This window comes from Salmo salar, chromosome ssa29 (assembly GCF_905237065.1).
Source record: "Salmo salar chromosome ssa29, Ssal_v3.1, whole genome shotgun sequence".
Classification (NCBI taxonomy): domain Eukaryota; kingdom Metazoa; phylum Chordata; class Actinopteri; order Salmoniformes; family Salmonidae; genus Salmo; species Salmo salar.
In genome coordinates this window covers 24,357,021-24,382,270 of record NC_059470.1, presented here as the reverse complement: position 1 = coordinate 24,382,270, position 25,250 = coordinate 24,357,021, and the positions used below count along the sequence as shown (strand labels likewise).

Genomic DNA, 25,250 nt, shown 5'->3' with positions numbered 1-25,250 from the left:
GTTAGGGCCTTCATACTTCTTGCGCTTAGCGGAGCAGAGCTATTGTGAAGGAAGTTGTCAAGGAAGTGAGTTTGTGTTTATACAGGACGTACAGTCCCCCACCTACCGTCAACCAATCATGTCAATGCGGAGCTACGCAGCCATTGTTGCAAAATGTAAGAGGTGCATGGCGATGAGGTATGGAGCTCGATGTGGCCTCTGCATGCCTCCAGAGGCTCTGCAATTTTGTCACACACTCCATACGAAGGCTCCGACCACATTTTCGGATTAAGCATAAATTGGCTTTTAGGGTAGTGGTTTTCAGTCAGTACTAGGTTAGTAATCATACTGTTCTAACCTTAGGGTAGTGGTACTCCCTCCCAGTAGGGTAAGTAGTTCCTGTGAACATGGGGATCTCCATCTTGGGCACCATGGTGTCGTTGATGGTGGCATATGCCAGCCGGGCACCGTCCGGAGACCACCAGTGGGCAATATGGGTCTGGAAGATCTCCTCTGGAAAATAATCGGAAAATAATCATTTCGTTTTCAGCAATAATGGAAATGATGAAACCCTTACAGAAACCTCCTCTGTGTTTCAATGGAACCACATTTCAACACCCAGTGCAGACCTGCATCAGATCCGTTGGTTATATTAAATACTAACCCAAACATCAATTTCAATGCAGAGTCAGTTTGGCTCAATGCTGTCATAACATCCCTAAAATGAGGAGTACTGTATGTTCCGGCCATAAATCAAAACACTGCTTTTAATCTCACAAGCGAGGAACATCGACCAATCGAGAGCCATACCAGGAAAGGGAACAGGAAAAGTAATTTCCCAGTCAGGTGCAACAGTGTACTGTGTTGTATGCAGGGAAATTGGAGTGCGTGTTTGTTTGTGTGTAACCCCTTGTCTGCTGCTGAGGCACACAGAAAGAATGCTGTTGGAACTTGGCTTACTTAATCAAAAACCTGAGACCTCTGTGCGTCCCTACAGAGCCTGTGTGTGTTTGAAATTGTGCAGGTTGATATGAACGACAGGACACACACTAATATCCCAGAGGGGGCTCTATTGATATGCAGTTCCAGGTGAAGACACACACACACACCGGCACGCCCACGTGCAGAAAAACACAGAATGTATGTATTTAATCCTTTCTGCATCAATCCCCACCCAGCTGATAAAGAGTGTGTGTGTGTGTGTGTGTGCATTTAGCTTGAGGAGGAAATTAGTGGTCTGACACAGCGCTACATCTCCTGTGTGTATGTGTATCCTTGCATCCTTCAGTTTCCATCTATCCAAAACCTTCTTGATGTAATGTGATTTGTGGATTGAAATAAAGTATTTCAAATGTGTGTGTGTGTGTGTGTGTGTGATCCACCTTTGTTTCCATGTCCTTTGAGAGCCGTTTCTATCTCCCTAGCTGTGATTACCCAGGTGAGAAGTGTCACACTCCTCCATTCTCCCTGGCTCACAGACTCGCTGTTCTGACTCTAAATTATTCACTGCCTAACACAGATATGACTTATGCATGAGCCGCCCTGTTACTGAGGCAGGTGGGCAATAGAAGTTAATGAATGTAATGTGACAGAATCAGGTGGGCCAAACTAATGAGAAGGAGAAGGAAGGACATATCTTTCTTCACCGGGACACAATTCAACAACCATTAACTGATCAAAAATAATACGCTATGATAAGAGTAAGAGTGCTTCCTGTGTTGAGACATTTTGACAAAGACAAGGTGTGATAAGACTTGGTGAAATTCAGAGGAATGTCAATTGAGGCAAAGAACACATGGTGCAAGATGAGTCCCGTCCAATAGGGGGCAGTGGTGATACGTATTAGAACTAAGCCCGACTGGTGGATGACAGTTTAAACACGAGAGATTCAACTGAACTGCCTGCTTACAGAGAGCATAGATAGGATCACACACACACACACACAGTTGTTACTGCTATATTTTTCAGAAAATAAGCGTACATACCACCGTAAACAAATACAAACAAAATCGTCTCAGTGTGTGAAAAGTGCAATACCAGCCAAAACTCCAGGGGCAATACACACACAGCTCCTATTAAGAGTGCCAGACACTGCTCTGGTTCTATTCCTGGGCCACATCATATTCCAGGATGTTGTCTGTTCCAGTACTGGTTCTATTCCTGGGCCACATCATATTCCAGGATGTTGTCTGCTCCAGTACTGGTTCTATTCCTGGGCCACATCATATTCCAGGATGTTGTCTGCTCCAGTACTGGTTCTATTCCTGGGCCACATCATATTCCAGGATGTTGTCTGCTCCAGTACTGGTTCTATTCCTGGGCCACATCATATTCCAGGATGTTGTCTGCTCCAGTACTGGTTCTATTCCTGGGCCACATCATATTCCAGGATGTTGTCTGCTCCAGTACTGGTTCTATACCTGGGCCACATCATATTTCAGGATGTTGTCTGCTCCACCACATCAGTTAATCTGACAGACATGCCACTGATGACAAAGCGTTCTATAATCGCCTTGGGTGTCTGTCTGACTCCCCTTATGCAAGACTGTCAGTGTACCACACACACACAATGATAATCTCATCTGGGTTTTAGACGGTTACTACAAAATTAGACTGCAAGCGTGGCGTTTCTCCTCCAGGGAGAGATTTCCTCCCCATATCTGACACTGTGATTGACCATGCTGTCATCTGGTGCAGATCTAAACAGATGTTACACAACCTGGCAAGGTCTCTCTCCCCTTCATGGCTTATGTCACCACTAAACAAAAACACACACACGTTGAATGTGTTATTGCTCAAAGACCGCAGTCTGTCAAAGAGATCTCCATTGAGTGACATGATATGAGTGGTAGGTCTGCGTTGTGGGGCAGGTCAAACTCCGGCTCAACTGCCTCCCATCCCATCAAAAGATTCTTCTTCCTTAATAAATGATCAATGTAAATTGCCAGGCCCTCAGCGCTTCATAATTATGTGGCAGGGGTCAGACAGTGATTAAAGTTTCAATGGACTTAGACTAATATTGCTGTTGGAAGAGCTCCACTGCACAGCTTAAAATCTCAGTCAAACTAATCTGGGGGTAGGGGTGTGTCAACACACATACTGTAGAGGCTACATACACACTTTAACAGTTAACAAAGAGGTAGTGTAAAATACGAGAGCATACTTAGTGCAAGCAACCTTGCACTCACACACACAGACATGACCGTTGCGCACAGATGCAGACATGACCGTCACAATCACACACGTACAGAATTCAGCCTTCATATGGTAACATTTGTAATATTGTTGCCAGTTTACGATTACTCTTGGAACTCAGAATCACATCTAACAGTGTTCTGGCAGTATGTCACGAGACACCTAGCGAAAGGTTGGCAGGTGCCGCCCCACCCATTGATGAGTACTACACCAGGCCCTAACTAAGTGACAGCCATCCCTGACACTCCTCCCTCTCTTTCTCTCTCCGTGTTATTAAAAGCGAGAAGTCTTGGAGCAGAGAGCCAAACACACAGGGAGCGGAAGAAATTAATTCATTAGTAAAGTTGAACACAGTGAGGCAGCCTGTTCCTCAGGGGACGAGGCAGAGGCACTGAGGTGGAGTCAGAGCTTGGATCGGTCGAGTCAAAACAAACAGGGAGACATCTGTATCAGAATGGAGAACAGACGGTGAAGATTAATTCTGCTGAATTAATGCTAATTTACCTATGTCGAACAGCCGCAGTGAGAACTCAGGGAATTTGGAGCAAATTGGCCACTTTTCCTGTTTTTAACTACATTTTGGTATCACCCTAAATCAATTGTTTACTGCACCTATGACTAGCCTTAATACCAGTTCTGTTGTGTTTAAATTTCAAGACAAGAATAATTTTGACTCAAGTGCCACATTCTCTGGGGACGACAATGCAACGGGACAGATGCGCCATTAGACCACCACCAAGAACACCAATAATATTCACATCAGCCAATAAAAGTGTCATCTCACCTTCGTACAGCCAATCGCTGAGCCCATTGAAGATGACTCTCTCCTTGCCGGTGGAGACTAGGCGGATCGATCGGCTCTCCACCGTCGAACGGTAGTAGATGTTATTCTCAAAAATGAAAATCTAAGGGAAGAGGGAGATGAGAGAAAAAATTATGAAAAAACTGAGGTGATCAATATGGAAGGAAGAACGGATGTGTGTTCTGCATGACTAAACTTGACCTGTAGGTTGATGGAAGGATGCTTTAACCAGATGAGGAATTTGAGCTCAAAAGGTTCTATCGAAATGTTTGATCCTCTCCTATTCACTGCAATACTTGAATCATGAACATTTTGCAGCAATATTGGCTTGTTTGTCAAGCCACGATATAGCAGGCCTTGTTGAATACAATTAAAAACACATATCACGTGTGTTGAAGTTCACAGTCACCTGCCAACATGGCAGTCATGTTTGCTACCTGCACAATCTAGTAAATAGCCTCAACTTACCCTTCTGCCTCCTCGCTATTGGATTATACTTTCATCATGTCACGGACATAATATTGTCTCCATATTACTGTATGTCTAAGTATTGATTGATAACTCCGGCTCAGCAGAGAGAAAGAGAGAGAAAGCACAGAGAAAGAAGGAGATCAAGAGAGAAAAAGAATGTACTGCATAATGAATCCTTTACCTCACCACATTGAACACCAATATTGTACATCAATACAAGTCCTAATTGCAGATTGATCCTTAATGGGCTACAGCATTGCCCTCCTCTCTGTCCACTGTTAGTAGTAGCATATTATAGTTCCTCTTCACACATTACAGATTCTCTACCCACAAAAAAAACTTTAAAACCTCTATCTGCCATATCAAATCAATGACGATAAAATATAATGCTCATGTTATTAAAGGCTCTTAACGGGTGGGTTTCAGTTGCAGAGCTCGTAGGGCTTATATTGAAATCAATAGAAGGTAACTAAGGATAGCTCAATAACTTTGGCCTTGAGCTTTCCGTTGGTTCCCGTGTAATCTCTGTTACTGACATGGACTGAATCATGCTATATAAACACAGTCTGAAAGATATTCTCTTTTAAATAAAGAAATACTTCAACAATAGTTGACCTCTCCTCATGGATGATCGAGTATGTTCCCTTTCCTTGCAGCAGTTAAGGCAATGCAATAGCATCACAATGGCCAAAGCAAAGGTATAGTCCGGTTCCTACCTTTCCTCTGACTCATTTTGTGTCTTAACCTTGTGCTATCTTGCAGACAAAGGGGGGGGGGGCTGGGCAATGTTCATTATGTGGATAGGTAGGCCAGGGGAACACAGGTGTGTTTGAATTCACCTCTGTGCAGATGGACTGAGGGCCCAGTTTTACAACAGGATCTAGCCCAGGGCAGAGAGTAACACGGTGAGCTTGGCCCACTTCTGAAGGAGGTAGAAACACTGCCCAAGTTACCACCTATTAGGGCTGGGCGATATGGCCAAAATTTCATATCACGGTATTTGAAAGAAATTGGACAGTGTGACGGTATTTGCTAAATGTGCTATATGAGTAGTGAGTGACCTTTTAGGGTGGCAACACATACGTTCTAAGTGATTTCAATGGGTCTTTCTCCATTCTGATTGTTTTATACTGTTCAATTCAACCAAAAATACATTTTTCAACATTTTCATCAATTTCTGCACTCATTTGTGATCATTTCCACACTGCCACGTAGGGCTGCACAATATGGGCAAAAAAATAGGCCTCATTTTTAACCAAATGTTGCAATTGCGATTTGACTTGCAATTTAGAGCAAAACACTTGGGTGAACTGTTGGAATCATTGGAAATAGAATGATTGTTTTAATTATAGTTAGTATAGATAGTGGGCACTTTGAATTCAGCGTTGTTTGACACGACAACAAATTAAAACACCAGGGAGGAGAAAGTGAAAGTGTTGACAAGTGTTTCCTAGGGGACCCAATAATCTTTAGCTACATTGAATGTTTTCTCTTAGCTACTTCATGTAGTTAACATATTCATGCTTCGCACTTTCCTCTTTGATTTAGATGATACTGTTGCACCATCGCTGGCGTTATCAGGCTGTATAGCTAATTACGTTTGCTCTAAATTTGTACATTTATTAGCTAGCTAGCTAGCGATTAGCGGCTAACAAGATTTAGGCCTAACTAGCTAAGAAAAGATAACCTAGCAGTTTCCAGATGTAAGAAACACAAACTAATAGTGTAACTATAGAACACTTTAGGATTTATATTAAGAAGCAAAGTAAAAAGAGCATCATTGTCATCAACATTGTTGCATGTTCTGCATTAACCACAAGCATTTCGCTACACCCGCAATAACATCTACTAAACATGTGTATGTGACCAATAAAATTTGATTTGAGCCTGAACTCAAGTGTCTCGTGGTTGAGGAACAACAAAGGCGCTCCTTGAGTGATGGGTGCAGTGACAGTTCTGTGAGAGAGAGAGAGCGGAGAGAGATGACTCAAGTAGCGAAGTAAACTATAAAAACGAACGTTACACACGGCGTATCCCATTTAACAAACCAAACATTCGTTATAGAAGGTAAAGTGAAATCCCAAACCGGTCCGTGCATCAAATACGGTATACCGACCAGCCCTACCTCCCATATACACACACAGAGTCTGGGGAGATGTGTGGTCATATTGTGGGCTGGTTGACAACTCTGGAGATTAGCCTCACAAAGAGAGAAAAGTAGAGCAAAGGAGGGGGAGAAAGAGCGAGGGAGACAGGGAGGGAGGGAGAGGAAGGTAGAGAGCAAGCAAAGCGCAGCGTCTCAGTAGGGGATTCAACTCCAATTTAAAGGAAGAGGACCACTTACTGCTAAAGCTGGAGTTATATGAACAGTGTTCATCCACACAGACATAGCTGCCTGTCCTCTGAACAATGTGTATTTAACCCAATTCTACTACTTTTTGACATGGGACAAGAAAACTGTGTGGGTTTGTGTGTGATAAAGAGAGGATCAAGAGGGGAGGGGCTTGAGAAATATGATAACAGATGGGTTGATGTTAGTGTGTGTGTGTGTGTGTGTGTGTGCGGACGCATAATATACACACATGCAAGAGAGAGGGAGGAGAGAGAGAGAGAGAGAGAGAGAGAGAGAGAGAGAGAGAGAGGAGAGAGAGAGGGAGGAGAGAGAGGGAGGAGAGAGAGGGAGGAGAGAGAGAGAGAGAGGGAGGAGAGAGAGAGGGAGGAGAGAGAGAGAGAGAGAGAGGAGAGAGAGAGAGAGAGAGAGAGAGAGAGAGAGAGAGAGAGAGAGAGAGAGGAGCGTTCACATATTATATGAACGCACGTCGGCAGACACCTTCCTCTCCCGCCCATGCATCCTATCGTTGACAACAAGCATCACAGCTCAGAGGGCAAGCATCTGTTGCTGGGAGGGGAGCTCCTTAAAAAGAAAGCGACTGTTGGAATCAGGGCTGTTTGATGATTAATACTGGGAGAGAGTGTGTGATATCAATCCAGTGACTTCACTAATTAATCCGCTGAGGAGATTACAGGTAATTAATTGCATTGTGCTGGAGGATGTAATCACTCACAGTCTGTCTGCTCCGAGAACCACTAGACTGATGCTTATTAATGTTCTCTCGGTGGCTAGACTGCCTGGTAGCTAGTGATAGTTTAACAGACATACATGGCCATAGGAAAGGTCATTGATACAGTGCATTCCTATTGTACTCTCAGTTTAGAAATACATTATAACTAGACATGGTTTGCCAAATAGGAGTGGCATTGGGGTATGGAGTATGGGTGAGACAGAGAGGGTGCTGCTGGGAGTTGTAGTTCTTACCAGCTGCTGGCCCGTGGGTCCCCAGCCTGCGTACTGCAGTTGGGCGTTCCGCACCTCTGGAGGGTTCAGGTTCCATGTCTCCCTGCAGCACAGAGGAGAGACCACATTTAGACTACACACACCCACACTACATACTTTTTATTTAACCTTTATTTAACAACACACACCTTTAACTGCCCCTCATTAAACGACTGAGCACCTTCTTTATAAAGAACATCTTACTTAGTGGATCCTCAAAGCACAGCATTATAAAAAACCTCCAGTGCACCACACCAGCAGCCTGCTCTGCTCCTGCCCAGATATACCAGTGTCGTACAGCTTAGCCCAAGAGGTTTACGAGCACCTATAAATACTGGTGCTTTATATATCGCTGCCACTTTCTGTTCATTTAGAAAAGTGCTGTGTGCTGCACGACAGAAAATTAGAGGTGTCACAGGCCCTTTGTCTTAGTCTGGAGGTGAGGATGGATGAGGTCATCAAGTCCCCTGGCCTGCAGTTCTCCTCGTCTTCACGGGGTGGCAGCGCAGAGACTTGACTGACTGGGCCGAAGAGAGTAGAGGAGAGCGGAGGGGAGGGGAAGCATTGGTTGGTTTCAGCTACTTACGGAGTCTCCAGGCTGCAGATGATGTAGAAGGCAGTGAACGAGTGCTGGTACACCTAGAAGAAGAATGATTGAAGACTATCATGAGGTACTTGGCCATTGAACCATGTTTTAGTAGCTAACTATCATCAGAATGTATAAGCATTTGGTTGGGAGGTTATATTGTATTCTACAAAGTTATTCTGTATTTGCTCAAATGTAATATTCCTTGACAATGAGTCACTAAGTCCAGGGCACAAATGCAGTGTTCATAATATAATATATGCCATTTAGCAGACCCTTGTATCCAAAGAGACTTACAGTCAGTCATACACGCATACATTCTTCGTATGGTTGGCCCCAGTGGGAATCATGTCTGCACTGCATTCTACTAGCAGGCCCTGGACTGAGAGAGGACATGTAGAATGCTTCTTAATGAAGCAGGAGATAAGTATGGACCACTTGTTACAGTAGTCCATCTGAATACCCCCCTCAGAGTTGGGGGAGAGAAAGAGAGGGATTGACAAGCGAGAAAGAGAGAGATAGAGAGAGAAAGAGAAAGAGGGGGGCTTCTATGAAGGGCAAGCAGTAGCGTGACATATGGAGAGAGAGCAATGACAGCAGGGGGACGGAGCTGTCATCCACCAGGGCTATGGAGGGATGATTAAAATAACAAATGCACTGTCTAACACACACACACACACACACACACACACACACACACACACACACACACACACACACACACACACACACACACACACACACACACACACACACACACACACACACACACACACACACACACACACACACTCCCTGCTGTGCCATTACACTTTCCCAGTCTTGCACCTTTGGTGACACTTCACTGTTCCTGATACCACAATGTTCCTGATACCACACTGTTCCTGATATATATGGCAAGGTTAAGCCAGGTCTACACCTTTTCCTCCCTACTTTAACAGTGTCTACTCTCTCTCCGTGTCTTTCTGAGCCAATGGGATTCTATTCCCTGACATACTGATTATTTTTCAGACTCTGTGTCCTGGATCTCACATTGCAGTAATCTTCCAGCTGAGTTAGCTACCTGAGCCATTACATAATGCAGTAATCGCTGTAGCAGAAAAACCTCCCATCCCTCTCTTTATCCTTTCCTCCCCTCCCTCTCTCACACTCTTGCTACCTCAAATCTCTCTACTCTCAGGCTTGCCCCATTCCCTCCATTTGTTTTCCCATTCCCTCTCTTTGTTTTCCCATTCCCTCCATCCCTTCCACATCCCCCTTTCTCAGCTGTGTTATGGGGTTTGTTTGTGTTTTGGCCTCTATCTGAAGAGTACAGTTCCACTCAGCTGTTTTCTCTCTATAGTGGCTGAGAGGTAGTGGGGTGCGACAGGCCTCTATCCGGACGCCATGATTACTTTTCTCCCCCACCGCCTCACCACGTTTCCCCTCAGAGCCCACTGAAGTATGTGCCTGTCATTCTGCTAATTCAAAAAACAAGCAAACAAATGAAGGAGCTCACTGGTGCCATGTTGTAGGCGAGCAGCACATGCTTCATGTCAGGAGACACTTCATACTTGCTGGCTTTGTACATTTCCTGAAAAGCAGAGAGAAAGAAAACACAAAAGATGAGACCTTTAACCATGCGTAGTGTTTTTTCATTAAGGCGATCCTTAAATGACGGCATTTGACGGATTGCTCAGCGCGGACTTGGTCGGCAGACGCATTAATCTTGTCATGGCTCTTTCTGATTTCGGAGGGACGAACATACTGTACGTCGTCACCTCGGCCGTTTAGACACTGATGTTGCATTTTCGTCAAAAACATTTGATGCGTAGCGAACCCAAATGATAACGAGCCAGATCAAACGATGTGCTAATGATGTATCGTTTCAGTAGGCTTCACAATAAGAGCTTTGGGTGCTTTGATATGCTGACGCAAAAAGAAAAGTTTGAATTCAATTCATGCAAAAACCAGTCTGTTCTTTGGCCTATAGGGATGCATCTACTGTGGAAATATGAGAAAGTTGGAGAGACTCACAAACTTTTTGTTGTGCACCAATACCGTCCTCTCGTATGTCTCCATGTTGAACCTGACAACATCCCCCTCACGTGTGCGATAGAGTAGATCATTACCTGTACAACAGAGGGAGAGCAAAGAAACAGAGCAAGAAAGATTATTTCACAAAGTTTTCATAATGCCTGATAATAGTCCTATGTGCAATATCCTTGCGATCGTACGTAAGGTGGACACTTAAGGTGGACACCTAGATTCTGCATATTGGTGACAGAAGTGGGATTCTCTACATTGATGTCAGAAGTGGGATTCTCTACATTTATGTCAGAAGTGGGATTCTCTACATTGATGTCAGAAGTGGGATTCTCTACATTGATGTCAGAAGTAGTATTCTCTACATTGATGTCAGAAGTGGGATTCTCTACATTGATATCAGAAGTGGGATTCTCTACATTTATGTCAGAAGTGGGATTCTCTACATTGATATCAGAAGTGGGATTCTCTACATTGATATCAGAAGTGGGATTCTCTACATTGATATCAGAAGTGGGATTCTCTACATTGATGTCAGAAGTGGGATTCTCTACATTGATATCAGAAGTAGTATTCTCTACATTGATATCAGAAGTGGGATTCTCTACATTGATGTCAGAAGTGGGATTCTCTACATTGATGTCAGAAGTGGGATTCTCTACATTGATGTCAGAAGTGGGATTCTCTACATTGATGTCAGAAGTGGGATTCTCTACATTGATGTCAGAAGTGGGATTCTCTACATTGATGTCAGAAGTGGGATTCTCTACATTGATGTCAGAAGTGGGATTCTCTACATTGATATCAGAAGTGGGATTCTCTACATTGATGTCAGAAGTGGGATTCTCTACATTGATGTCAGAAGTGGGATTCTCTACATTGATGTCAGAAGTGGGATTCTCTACATTGATGTCAGAAGTGGGATTCTCTACATTGATATCAGAAGTGGGATTCTCTACATTGATGTCAGAAGTGTGATTTGCAGTGGGAGCAGTGGCGATCCGTCATTCAGGGCATTTGGGCTTGCTTGTTTTGCATGTTATTTTGGAATGAATACGTCACATATCAGTTTGCAAACAATGTATGAATAATATTTATCATTGTTTTCTTGAGTAAGGCAGCTCCAAAAGACAGGTGTTTCAGCCTAACTCAGTGCTTTCTGTGGTGGTGGGGCAAGCCAGCAGAAAATACGGAGCTTTGTGCCGTGATTGGCTCAGTGTTTTGTCACTCATGGAGACTTTACGTTACTGCCAAGTGTAAGAGGAGACTTTTAGAGAAAAAAAAGAGAATTTTAGCCCTTCGGCTGTTGCCATAGAAGTGCCCATCCAAGAAGGCTCAAGGTTATTGGCCACAGATAAGATGACGTCAAATCACGTTATATGTACAGAGGCTTGGACTGATCATGTCAACATCATTCATTCACAATCTTATCAAGCAGTCATCATCATGAATCAATCGACAATCTACTGGCAAATAATTTTTAATTCTTGTCATATGAAGAGAAAAAATGAAGAGAAATTATAGATAAAATGTATCAGTGCTCATCGGCCATTGGACATAAACATTATACACAAGTTGGAAATCGCAAATTCAACGAGTGGCTTGGAAGGAATCAGGGACAGTGGCTGTGTGTTCCCAAATCTGGGATTAAGGGGATCTTTTCCAAGTTTAAAATGATAAACATTCAACATTGGCCATGCTGTCAATGAAGCATGACTTGTGTCATGCTCAAAACAACTGTTAACTTAGAGGACCACCACGCCACCTTCCTGTTCAAGTGAGCCGAGCACAACAACGTGAGTTCAAAAATGTATTGTATGCTGCTTCATAAATGATGTAATATGCCAGGGAGATAGGTATACTGTAGCTAAGAAAGTAATACTACATGTATGTTGTGTAGTAAGATGTTATTAGCCCATGTGCTTCACACTGATAATTTGGTCTATTTACCACTATTAATTTCACCTACTGTTCTGACTGTTCTACTGTAGCCTATAACCTGTTTTAGAGAAAGGTAATCATTGAATATTGTAAGAGCGTTCATTGTCTGCTTATATACCCCCTTTATTTATTCTACGGTTCTAACTTGGTGTACAGGGAGAGCACTGTAAGAACGGCCCATGTTCTGAATTCTGTCACTGTACATTTCAAAAGTGCTAAACAAATAGTTATATTGATTACGTCCGTCCTAGCTCCTAGATTCTATACCAAACTCTCGAACAGGCTTCCAAGATGCCTGCAGTCGCGAAGACCCGCTCCAGAGAGAGTAGAACATTGCAATAGAGAGATAAAAGTTGTTCTTATCTTCACAATGACTTTGCCCTTTATCAGACAAGGACGATAAAAGCCCATTTCTGAATGCTGTTTCAGTCAAGAGCCATGAGAGCTGAGAATATGGCTCTGGTTGAGTGTTAATTGGGGACAGATTGTTGTTGGGAGCATTCATTATCTGCTAGAATAACTAATTGTCCATAAGAGGTGACAAAATTACCATCATAACAACATTCAAAAAGTTGGTGTGAAAGAGTGACAATTCTGGGTTTTTAGAATTCCCTGGCCAAATGCTGAGCGCTATGCTATCGATAGCACTTCCCTGCACTGCAATATTCACAGCCTTGTATCAAGATTAAAAACTACCGCATTACTGTGGATCATTTTGCCATAGTAATGAACAACACTCAGGACGTTACATGCTCAATTGCTTCTCTCTGCACTTTAATATATTCCTTTGACCTTGTTTAGCACACATATAAATGATCCTCTTTGCATTTTGAATGTATTCGTTTGACGTTCATTGTTCCAGTTAAAAGTGACCTTCTGTGTTCAGCGATTGGCTACACCTGACCTGTCCCCTCCCCAGGTTTATAGACAGGAGTCTCATCTTGCTCACTCCTCCGCTGGAGTTGTCATCACTCCTGTCTCTCACTCGGTCTTCTCTGTTTGGTCCCTCTTCTGTAATCACTCATTCCCTCTAGGACAGTTTGGGTCTGTCCTCATGTCCTATACAGTCTTTGCTATTCCACCTCCTGTGTGGCAGTCTACCATTCAGACTCTGTCCTGAATATCTACCTCTTTCGCCTCACTCCATACCTACTTTTCTTTTTCTATCCTTTGCATCAGCACATTTCCATCATGTCAATGTAAAGCACTTAAGAGCATCTAGGAAAGCATTCTATAAATCCAATCCAACCCTCTTGTATGCTATTACTGTTCCATATTTTGCATCCATGTAAAGCTAAACCTAAGGTAAGCTATCCTCTTTCAATCTCTTCTCCTCCTATCCTCTTTCCATCTCTTCTCCTCCTATCCTCTTTCAATCTCTTCTCCTCCTATCCTCTTTCCATCTCTTCTACTCCTATCCTCTTTCCATCTCTTCTCCCTCTATCATCTTTCCAGCTCTTCTCCCCCTATCCTCTTTCCATCTCTTCTCCTCCCGGTTTTGATCTGTTCTCACCTAATTTCATCCTAAACAAACACTTGGCTGCCCATATTCTTCAACCGTCTGTCTGCCTGTCTTTTTCCCTCCCTCAGAGTCCAATCTTTATTCCGTCTCAATGCTGCATTTTTTCTGTTGTCTACCCTTCCAGTCACCTGAGATCACTTCATCTTCTCCTTCCGACCATGCACTGCCTTTATGGCATTTACTGTCCACCCCAACAGTCCATCATTTCCACCTTCACCATCCACCACTCCCCCTCTCTCGCTATACAGACCCAAACATCCCCTGTCGTCTTTCTTCTCATTTCAAAGACCCCAGGGCTTTCTCTCTTTCACTGACCCCTGCCATCTATCCATCCCTGTTTCACACCACCAAGGGCATTCTTAGTCTTGCTCTCTGTCGCTCTACTGCACTCCATCTTGTCCTCCTTCTCCCTCCTCACCTCTCCATCAGGGCTCCCTTCACTGGCTCTGCATTAGCCTAGGGTGCTCGCTTTCCCTTCTGAGGGAGAAGGAGGACCTTCTCCCTCCTCACCTCTCCATCAGGGCTCCCTTCACTGGCTCTGCGTTAGCCTAGGGTGCTCGCTTTCTGATCCTCACCTCTACTCCTGCACCATGTCTTATTCATTTAAGCCTCCTGCTCTGGGCAACATCCCTCCCTCACTACAGATCACAGGAAGACAGGTGTGTTTGTGCGTGACTGTGTGCATGCATGCGTGTGTGAGAGCAATTGAATGTTGAGAGTGCAATAGATGTTCCCCTTTCCAACAACACTTCAAAGACCATTTACCTTATGAATATTCACACTTAACCTTTTATGCATACTGTGATCTTGTACTACCACTCTTCCATGATCTCTTCTGAGCCCTACAGACTGAATGCTTCATACCACTGTGTGCTTAATTGACGCTTCAGGCAAGTGGTTTTTCCCTTTCTAACTGTAGATGACAGCTTCATTAGAATGAGATAATAATAAGCACATCCACAGTCAGCGCTACTGTGGCCACTAGGCTAGCTTTCAATGAATGGAAGAAAAGCTTTAGGCTACTTTCCAATCCAAGGATTATTATTGAAACATATTTATTATGTGTTTGCAATGCTTTTCTCATTAAAGGATAAAACACCAAGGACAAAGCTAAAATATAACTATTTACTTAAATTATACCTTCTCCTCAAGCTCATTCTTTTATTGTTGTTCTGTACTCCAAGTTCAATTTCCTTAAAAACAAACAAATTCAAGCTTTGCACTTGATGCAATCGCATAGTAAATCTGTCCAAAAAGTGTTTTGATGCCAAATGATTCAGAAATACTAAGTTCCCAGGCCTGTTGGATATCATAGTCACCCCCTCAACCAACCATGTTAAGGACTATTCTCTCCCTCTGCTTCCATTTCTCCCTCTGTCTCCTTGTCCCATTCCCTCCATTCTTCTTCAGGGAGCTGCATCAGCCCATTCAGTCTGTTCAGGCTGTTCTGACAATGAGCGAGATCGTTCCACTTCCTCTCAATCTTTCCTGAGTTCTGGTACTGAGTACCATACACGGAGCGGCAGGTAGCCTAGTAGTTAGAGCATTGGGCTAGAAACCGTCCGGTTGCTAGATCGAATCTGTCACGTTGGTATAAATGATTTGGGAAATAGATGCAGGAATGCGTAATAGGGTTTTTTATTAAGCCAAAATTACGGCATGCCGTGTAAGGGCATGAAGACCAAACAAACACGTAACAAAAACACAGGGTTGAAACCCAAACAAAAGAGCAAGGAGTACCTCGAATAAATAATACAAGCACACAATGATTAACACACGGGATGAGACCCATAATCATCTGTGCAATCCACAAGGGCACGAAAGCCCAAAACACACAGCACATTTACTCACACGCACCAACGGACATTGTAACAATAATTGACAAGACCATGGAAACCAAAGGGCACATATTTACAAATACTAATCAGTGGGAATAGGGGACATGTGTGCGTGATGAAAGTTCCGGAGGGATCCGTGACGGAATCCCTGTGCTGACGAGGTAAAAATCTGTCATTCTGCCCCTGAACAAGGCAGTTAACCCAGTGTTCCTAGGCCGTCATTGTAAATAAGAATTTGTTCTTTACTGACTTGCCTAGTTAAAAAAATAATAATTATTAAATACACGTGGTTTGCGGTTGTGAGGCCAGCTGAACGTACTGCCAAATTCTCTAAAACGACGTTGGAGGCGGCTTATGGTAGAGAACAGTCAATTCTCTGGCAACAGCTCTGGTAGACATTCCTGCAGTCAGAATGCCAATTGCACGCTTCCTCAAAACTTGAGACATCTATGGCGTTGTGTTGTGTGACAAAACTGCAAATTTTAGAGTGGCCTTTTATTGTCCCCAGCAGAAGGGGCACCTGTGTAATGATCATGCTGTTTAATTAGCTTCTCGATATGCCATGCACATGGAATATTTCTGGGATCTTTTATTTCAGCTCATGAAACATGGGACCAACACTTTACATGTTGCGTTTATATTTTTGTTCAGTGTATAACCCGATAATTGACTACAGAGAGACGTCTTTCTTCCATACAGCTTCTCAGCGGGCAAAGCTGGTTGAAATGACACCATTACAACGAGCTTTACAACCTGAACATCATTAAATGACAGGTGAGTTGAGGTTACAATGGAAAGCTAGGTGTGAAATATATTTTCCTTTCCTGTTCCGGGTCATTTGTCCTCCTGAAGGCTGAGCGGATGATGGTTAGACTGATAAAAAAAACGATACAAGCCCAGACCTGGCGCCAGGATAAAGTGATTAAGGGGGAAGTTGAAATCGACAAGAGGCCAAAGATGTCTGGGAGAAAGTTAAGCAGCAGGTCTCCGGTCTTATGCATCATGTCATTCAAAAATACTTTTTTTTAACCTTTATTTTATCAGGTAGTCATACTGAGACCAAGGTCTTTTTTACAGATGAAATACAGAAACATTACAGAAATACACACATCAAAATATAAATACAAAATACAAGCAGAAAGACGCCGATAAAAAACGAACACATTCATCAGCAAAAAAGGTCCTCAATCAGCTTTCTGAATTGCCCTAGAGGCACCAAAACATTTAAGAACATTTTGACGATAGATCCACAAACACGGTGCAAAAAAACTAAAAGCTGATTTACCTAACTCTTTTATTTCAGCTCATGAAACATGGGACCAACACTTCACATGTAGCGTTTATATTTTTGTTCAGTATCGATTTTTTTCTCTCACCCATCTAACGATAACTAACAAACTTCCGTACTTGACAGTGTTTCATACACGTGACCGTAGTTTAGCGGCCCCAAAAATGTATACTTCCAGGTCAACTGTAATATGAATACCTTTGTAAAGTACATTTTTTCTGTTTTCCAGCGAAATCAATGACGTGAGCTTCATGCTACCCGTCTCTGCATGATTGAAGAAGGCAATGGAGCTCCGCCTGGTCTTTTTAAAACTTGCGAGGGGGAAGCGAAGGCTACTGAGTAATAGTGAAAGGGGGAGATATGTCGTATAGGGAAACTGATTTTTTCACCCGATTTGTCCAACTTATCACCTCTAAAATGTTTATAAAACACTATAAAGAGTTTATATAACGTGTCATTATATACCTAAAAAGGGTAAAAAAAAAAAAAGAATACATTTGAAGGCTTGTGTTGAATTTGAATAAGGTTTTTAGGTCGGCGCTGAAGTTAACTTCACAAGTCAACTGCGGCTGTTGCGACTTTTGAGAGTCATGATGGCTTGCAGTGATTACGCGAAAAATGAATGCATTCAGTTGTACAATTGACGAGGTATCCCCCTTTCCCTGTTCCTTTCACTTGTTTTTAATCTGCAAGAGAAGCGCTACCCCTGGTGGAAAGACGCTGTACGCCACACAATGTGTTGCATAATGCGTGACGTACGATACGTCGTGATACGTCACAATGTATCGTACAGTGTCAGAGGGGTCAGTTTTTTCTCTAATACTATTGGTGTATTACCATCTCAATCAACGCCCTGGATTTTGATGCCAACACAGTCGCTACAGTCCCATTAGTTTTCATCGCAGTCTCGTTTGAATGCCGCGGTACGCAAAATCTGTATGGAACAGTGTTAGCTACCGTTACACACGATATCACATAATGACAAAGTGAAAGATGGTTTTAGACATTTTTGCAAATGTATTTTAAAAGAAATACAGAAATATCTAATTTACATAAGTAAGCACACCCCCGAGGCAATACTTTGTAGAAGCACCTTCGGCAGCGATTACAGCTGTGAGTCTTTCTGTGTAAGTCCCTAAGAGCTTTCCACACCTGGATTGTGCAACATTTGCCCATTATTCTATTCTGTCAAATTGGTTGTTGATCATTGCTAGACAACCATTTTCAGGTCTTGCCATAGATTTTCAAGTACATTTAAGTCAAAACTGTAACTCAGCCAGTCAGGAAGATTCACTGTCTTCTTGGTAAGCAACTCCAGTGTAGATTTGGCCTTGTGTTTTAAGTTATTGTCCTGCAGAAAGGTGAATTAATCTCCCAGTGTCTGGTAGAAAGCAGACTGAACTAGGTTTTCCTCTAGGATTTTGCCTGTGCTTAGCTCCATTCTATTTCTTTTTTATCCTGAAAAGCTCCCCAGTCCTTAACTATTACAAGAATACCCATAACATGATGCAGTCATCACTATGACTGAAAATATGGAGAGCGGTACTCAGCAATGTGTTGTATTGAATTTGCACCAAACATACGTAACACTTCAGGACAAAAAGTGAATTGCTTTGCCACATTTTTGCCAATATTACTTTAGTGCCTTGTTGCAAACAGGATGCATGATTTGGAATATTGTTTATTCTGTGCAGGCTTCTTTTCACTCTGTTAATTAGGTTAGTTTTGTGGAGTAACTACAACGTTGTTGATCCATCCTCAGTTTGCTCCTATCATCACAGCCATTCAACTCTGTAACTGTTTAAAAGTCCCAATTGGCATCATGGTGAAATCCCCGAGCGGTTTCCTTCCCCTTCGGCAACTGAGTTAGGAAAGACGTCTGTATCTTTGTGGTGACTAGGTGTATTGATACACCATCCAAAGTGTAATTAATAACTTCACCATGATCAAAGGGATAATCTGTAAAGTCCATGGAGAATAAGAGCACCTCCTCCCTGCTGCCCACTGCTCTGAGGCTAGGAAACACTGTCACCACTGATAAATCCACGATAATCAAGAATTTCAAGAAGCATTTCTCTACGGCTGGCCATGCTTTCCTCCTGGCTACCCCAACCATCAGCTCCGCACCCCCCGCAGCTCTTGCCCAAGCCTCCCGAGCTTCTCCTTCACCCAAATCCAGATAGCAGCTGTTCTGAAAGAGCTGCAAAACCAGGACCTGTACAAATCAGCTGGGCTAGACAATCTGGACTCTCTCTTTCTAAAATTATCCGCCGCCATTGTTGCAACCCCTAATACTAGTCTGTTCAACCTCTCTTTTGTATCGTCTGAGATTCCCAAAGATTGGAAAGCTGCCTCGGTCATCCCCCTCTTCAAAGGGGGTGACACTCTAGACCCAAACTGTTACAGACCTATATCCATCCTGCCCTGCCTTTCCAAAGTCTTCGAAAGCCAAGTTAACAAACAGATCACTGACCATTTCGAATCCCACCGTACCTTCTCCGCTGTGCAATCCAGTTTCCGAGCTGGTCACGGGTGCACCTCAGCCACGCTCAAGGTACTAAACGATATCATAACCGCCATCGATAAAAGACAGTACTGTGCAGCCGTCTTCATCGACCTGGCTAAGGCTTTCAACTAATGTCAATCACCGTATTCTTATCAGCAGACTCAACAGCCTTGGTTTCTCAAATGACTGCCTCGCCTGGTTCACCAACTACTTCTCAGATAGAGTTCAGTGTGTCAAATCGGAGGGCCTGTTGTCCGGACCTCTGGCAGTCTCTATCAATTCACAGGCCGGCTCTTTTCTCTGTATATATCAATGATGTCGCTCTTGCTGCGGGTGATTCCTTGATCCACCTCTACGCAGACGACACCATTCTGTATACATCTGGCCTTTCTTTGGACACTCTGTTAACAAACCTCCAAACAAGCTTCAACGCCATACAACACTCCTTCCATGGCCTCCAACTGCTCTTAAACGCTAGTAAAACTAAATGCATGCTCTTCAACCGATCGCTGCCCGCACCCGCCCGCCTGACTAGCATCACTACTCTGGACGGTTCGGACTTAGAATATGTGAACAACTACAAATACCTAGGTGTCTGGCTAGTCTGTAAACTCTCCTTCCAGACTCACATTAAGCATCTCCAACCAAAATTAAATCTAGAATTGGCTTCCTATTTCGCAACAAAGCCTCCTTCACTCACACTGCCAAACATACCCTCGTAAAACTGACTATCCTACCGATCCTCGACTTCGGCGATGTCATTTACAAAATAGCCTCCAACACTCTACTCTGCAAACTGGATGCAGTCTATCACAGTGCCATCCGTTTTGTCACCAAAGCCCCATATACCACCCACCACTGCGACCTGTATGCTCTCGTTGGCTGGCTCTTGCCACATATTCGTCGCCATACCCACTGACTCCAGGTCATCTATAAGTCTTTGCTAGGTAAAGCTCCGCCGTATCTCAGCTCACTGGTCACCATAACACCCACCCGTAGGAGGCGCTCCAGCAGGTAGATCTCACTGGTCATCCCCAAAGCCAACACCTGCTTTGGCCTCCTTTTCTTTCAGTTCTCTGCTGCCAATGACTGGAATGAATTGCAAATTTTTTTTTACCAAAAATTAAACCCCCCCCCCCAAAAAAATAAGGGACAAAAATAAATAAATAAATATTTTTAAAAAAATCGCTGAAGTTGGAGACTTATATCTCCCTTACTAACTTTAAGCATCAGCTATCGGAGCAGCTCACCGATCGCTGCAGCTGTACACAGCCCATCTGTAAATAGCCCATCCAACTAACTACCTCATCTTCATATTGTTTTTATTTACTTTTTTTGCTCTTTTGCACACCAGTATTTCTACTTGCACATCTATCACTCCAGTGTTAATTTGCTAAATTGTAATTACTTTGCTACTATGGCCTATTTATTGCTTTACCTCCTTACTCCATTTGCACACACTGTATATAGATTTCTCTATTGTTATTGACTATACTTTTGTTTATCCCATGTGTTGTGTTGTTGTTTTTGTCGCACTGCTTGGCTTTATCTTGGCCAGGTCGCAGTTGTAAATGAGAACTTGTTCTCAACTGGCCTACCTGGTTAAATAAAGGTGAAATAAAATGTAAAAAATATTCAATGTCTTCTTTTTTTTAACCTATCTACCATGAAGTGCCATTCTTTGCGAGTCATTGGAAAACCTCCCTGGTCTTTGTGGTTGAATCTGTGTTTGAAATGTACTGCACCTCTGAGGTACCTTACAGATAATTGTGTGTGTGGGATACAGAGATGAGGTAGTCATTAAAAAATCATGTTAAACACTATTATTGCACACAGAGTGAGTCCATGCAACTTATGGGACTTGTTAAGCAAAAACATTTTATGTGAATTTTTACTCTTGAACGTATTTAGGCTTGCCATAACAAAGGAGTTGAATACTTATTGACTCAAGACATTTCAGCTTTTTTTATAAATAAAAATTGTAACACAACAATGTGGAAAATGCCAAGGGGTGTGAATACTTTCTGAAGGCACTGTAATTAGCCTATGTCAGTAAAGAAAATAAAAAAAAGTTAATTAGTGTAGTTAGTCTTGCCAGCTATCTAAACTTGTAGTAATCATGTCCGGATTACAGACCTGGCACCCAGGGCACGTGCCCAGGGGCCCACATTGATTTTGTTAGTCACTCTCATTCAGATATCATATTAGCATGGCTTAAGTCATGGCAAAATGTTTAGAATTGCAGGAAATTTGCTTTTAAAACTGCGAAACAGTCTCCCCCCATGGCAAAATTAGCTGTAAAATTGCAAAAACAAAAAAGTTCTGTAAAGCAAACCTATTTGTTTACCTTTTGTTAATAAAATATTTTTTATGCTACCAGGTCCCTCTGTATGTGTTCGATTATAGTTTTTAATCCCGGTGCTGAGTTAATGTGAGTATAGCGGCTATTTGTATAGCTAATAGGCTATTTACACCCCCCAAGACATTTTAAGAAAGTTGAAGCTAATTTACTGCATTTCTATACAATTTAAAAACGTAAAAATGCTATTTGGAGATCAGCAAAAACAAGCAAAATGTATCCCAGCCATTATCACCTTGGCTGCTGTAGGTTGATTCACTTCAGTCAATCCACAAACACATAGCCTATTAGCGTGGGGGCAAACTATAATTTAACATGTACAGAGGGATCTGTTAGCATAATACATTTTTTATTCGTTTTTCTGTAAAAGAATGAAGGCAGACTGTAGTTCAAATAGAGCCTGGACAACAGTGGGGGAAATAGTATATACAACTGTATCATCATTATAAAAGTGCAAGCGACTTTTTTTTTTTTTTTTTACAGACAAGTCAACATTGTTAATGTAAACAGTAAAAAGTACAGGACCCAGAATTGACCCCTGCAGGATGTATACCCTGAATTTAAATGGCTTAATTTTAGACATGAATTACAGCTCAGGTTTCTATTTAAGCTGCTCCTTACCCTATCTGTTTGTACAGTTATTATTGATCTTTTAGGATGGAGGTCGGATTGTGAATAATATTCATGCATCTCTTTGTACTGTATACGTGGAGGGAATCTTACCATCTCTTTGTACTGTATACGTGGAGGGAATCTTACCATCTCTTTGTACTGTATACGTGGAGGGAAGCTTACCATCTCTTTGTACTGTATACGTGGAGGGAAGCTTACCATCTCTTTGTACTGTATACGTGGAGGGAAGCTTACCATCTCTTTGTACTGTATACGTGGAGGGAAGCTTACCATCTCTTTGTACTGTATACGTGGAGGGAAGCTTACCATCTCTTTGTACTGTATACGTGGAGGGAAGCTTACCATCTATTTGTACATGTGGAGGGAAGCTTACCATCTCTTTGTACATGTGGAGGAAAGCTTACCATCTCTTTCTACTGTATATGTGGAGGGAAGCTTACCCTCTATTGAGTTTTCTAGTCATCTTGAGGACGTCTATTGAAGAAAACAAATACATATACTTCAACCTTTTCCCATGTCTTTTCCTTTATTCCAGGCTCTACACCTCAACCCATGACTTGTAGAAACCGTTTACCATTTGAATAGGACGACCTTATCTCTGAAAGGGGCCATAGTCAAGCCTCCCTAATACAACAATATAATTCCACAGCAGAGAGCCTTGCCATAATATCTGTATAGCATATTGCATGAACCCATTCCCTAAAGTAGGAGACGGGAGGGAATAGAAGTGTGTGAGCTGCCGATGGCTCCTGTCCGGTGGGCTGGATAGGAGTTTTTACCTTGATTTATGGTTATCAGCAACACCGATCAAGGTCGCCTCTGAGACTCATTTTTTACCCCCAGCCCATTGCTTGAATCCTACGAGTCCACCGGCCGGCATCAAACCAGCCCCATAACGGCAACATTAAACCTCCTTATCATGGTGTTCACGTTCTTAAAAAAAAAAAATCTGTCTCAGAGCCACAGCACGCCGCTCAACGCAACAAGCAAGAGTACAATTTGCATAGGGCAGCCTCGAGTAAATTACAATAAACATGAAAAGACTAAAAACACACAGAATGTGGTTTTGGTTTAACAGGAATATTTATTGCTATACCTGCTGTGAGGAAAGGGCTAATACACAACATTGCATGAGGACATAATGAAGCTTCTTATTGAGGACATAGTGAAGCTTCTTATTGAAGACATAGTGAAGCTTCTTACTGAGGACATAATGAAGCTTCTTACTGAGGACATAGTGAAGCTTCTTATTGAGGACATAGTGAAGCTTCTTACTGAGTACATAGTGAAGCTTCTTATTGAGGACATAGTGAAGCTTCTTACTGAGGACATAGTGAAGCTTCTTACTGAGGACATAGTGAAGCTTCTTATTGAGAATATAGTGAAGTTTCTTATTGAGAATATAGTGAAGCTTCTTATTGAGGACAGTGAGAGTGTTGTGGTTGGCTGAGTTAGCTATGCTAAAATAGTTTCCTATTCAATTACTAGCACTGGTCACTGAGGTTAAAGTGTGCTTCACTTAGTTTTTTGTTTTGTTATTGCAGCTTTTCTTTTCAAGAGGGACACAACCACACAGTCTACAGAGGAGAATGCCTGGATTGGTCAGATACTGCTGTATTCACTTCGTGCCCTTCCAATTAATTTAGAATGACCTGCTAGCCCAGGGTTTCCCAAACTCGGTCCTCGGGACTCCAAGGGGAGCACGTTTAGTTTTTTGCCCTAGCACTGCACAGCTGATTCAAATAATCAACTAATCATCAAGCTTTGATAATTCGAATCAGCTGTGTAGTGTTCGGGGCAAAACATGCCACCCTTGGGGTCCCGAGGACCGAGTTTGGGAAACCCTGGGCTAGCCCTAGCCGTGGGTAAGTAGGGGTGCTGAGGGTGCTGCAGCACCCCCTGAAAAATCGGAATCCCCAAAATATTTATACCACTTTATTTTTCTTCACAAAAGTAGTGCGCTGGGTCTTTACTAGTCCTCTATTAGCGGACTGATATAGCCGTCTGTAGCACGGGCAAAACATTTTTTTTCCTGGGCCTCACCTCCAAACATCTTCCCGCGGCTATGCTGCTAGACCAGGCCTGGGCAATTATTTTCCATGGAGGGCCACATTAGAATATTTTTTTGCATTTACAGGATTATACATCATGTGCATGACTGTGTTGACAGATATATCTACTGTAAATCACATCCAGATATGCTACTTACTTTACTTTTTTAACATGCACAGAAATAAACCATATCCATGTTCTCCTTTTGGTAGGTATTTTCATTATTAAACATGCAATGAACTACACAGAGGGAAAGTACACTGTGCATTCAGCACCATGGACAAAACTCTTGTTAACGGGTATACACAAAAACAAACAACAAGAAAGAGAGAAAGCTCAACATTACATTTAAACTACTGAATCAGTGTGAGGAGTGAAGTCTCTGATGGGCATTGACTAGAGCAGCGAAGTCAGGTATAGTTTCTGACGTCGTTATGCGCAGGATTGCTGAGAGGTGAGAGTCAGTAAGAGATGATCTGTGCCTTGACTTGTTATGTTTCATCACTGAAAATGTCTGTTCACATACATAGGTTGACCAAAACAGTACAAAAATCTTCTGAGCATGACTCCTAATCTTTGGAAAGTTTTGTTCATCGAGAGATGCATAGAACCTCGTCAGTGACGTTGTTTTAAATAGTTCTCCAATCACTGCATCAGACTGAAGATCGATAAGCTCAAGTTGCAGGTCAGCGGGAGCGTTATCCACACTGAAGGTGAAA

The 25,250-nt window shown here is 42.6% G+C and overlaps 1 protein-coding gene across 5 annotated transcripts in view; it reads right to left on the bottom strand.

Moving 5' to 3' along the window:
* The window catches only part of LOC106590427 (dipeptidyl aminopeptidase-like protein 6), a 348,701-nt gene that overhangs the window by 19,625 nt on the left and 303,826 nt on the right, over window positions 1–25,250 (bottom strand). For all 5 annotated transcript variants that reach the window (XM_045710519.1, XM_014181451.2, XM_014181450.2 and 2 more), the window contains 6 exons: window positions 10,384–10,478; window positions 9,866–9,940; window positions 8,368–8,420; window positions 7,764–7,845; window positions 3,959–4,079; window positions 338–492 (listed from right to left, as the gene is read on the bottom strand). In XM_045710519.1, the coding sequence (XP_045566475.1) occupies window positions 338–492; window positions 3,959–4,079; window positions 7,764–7,845; window positions 8,368–8,420; window positions 9,866–9,940; window positions 10,384–10,478 (581 nt within the window). The remainder of the gene's footprint in view (window positions 1–337; window positions 493–3,958; window positions 4,080–7,763; window positions 7,846–8,367; window positions 8,421–9,865; window positions 9,941–10,383; window positions 10,479–25,250) is intronic.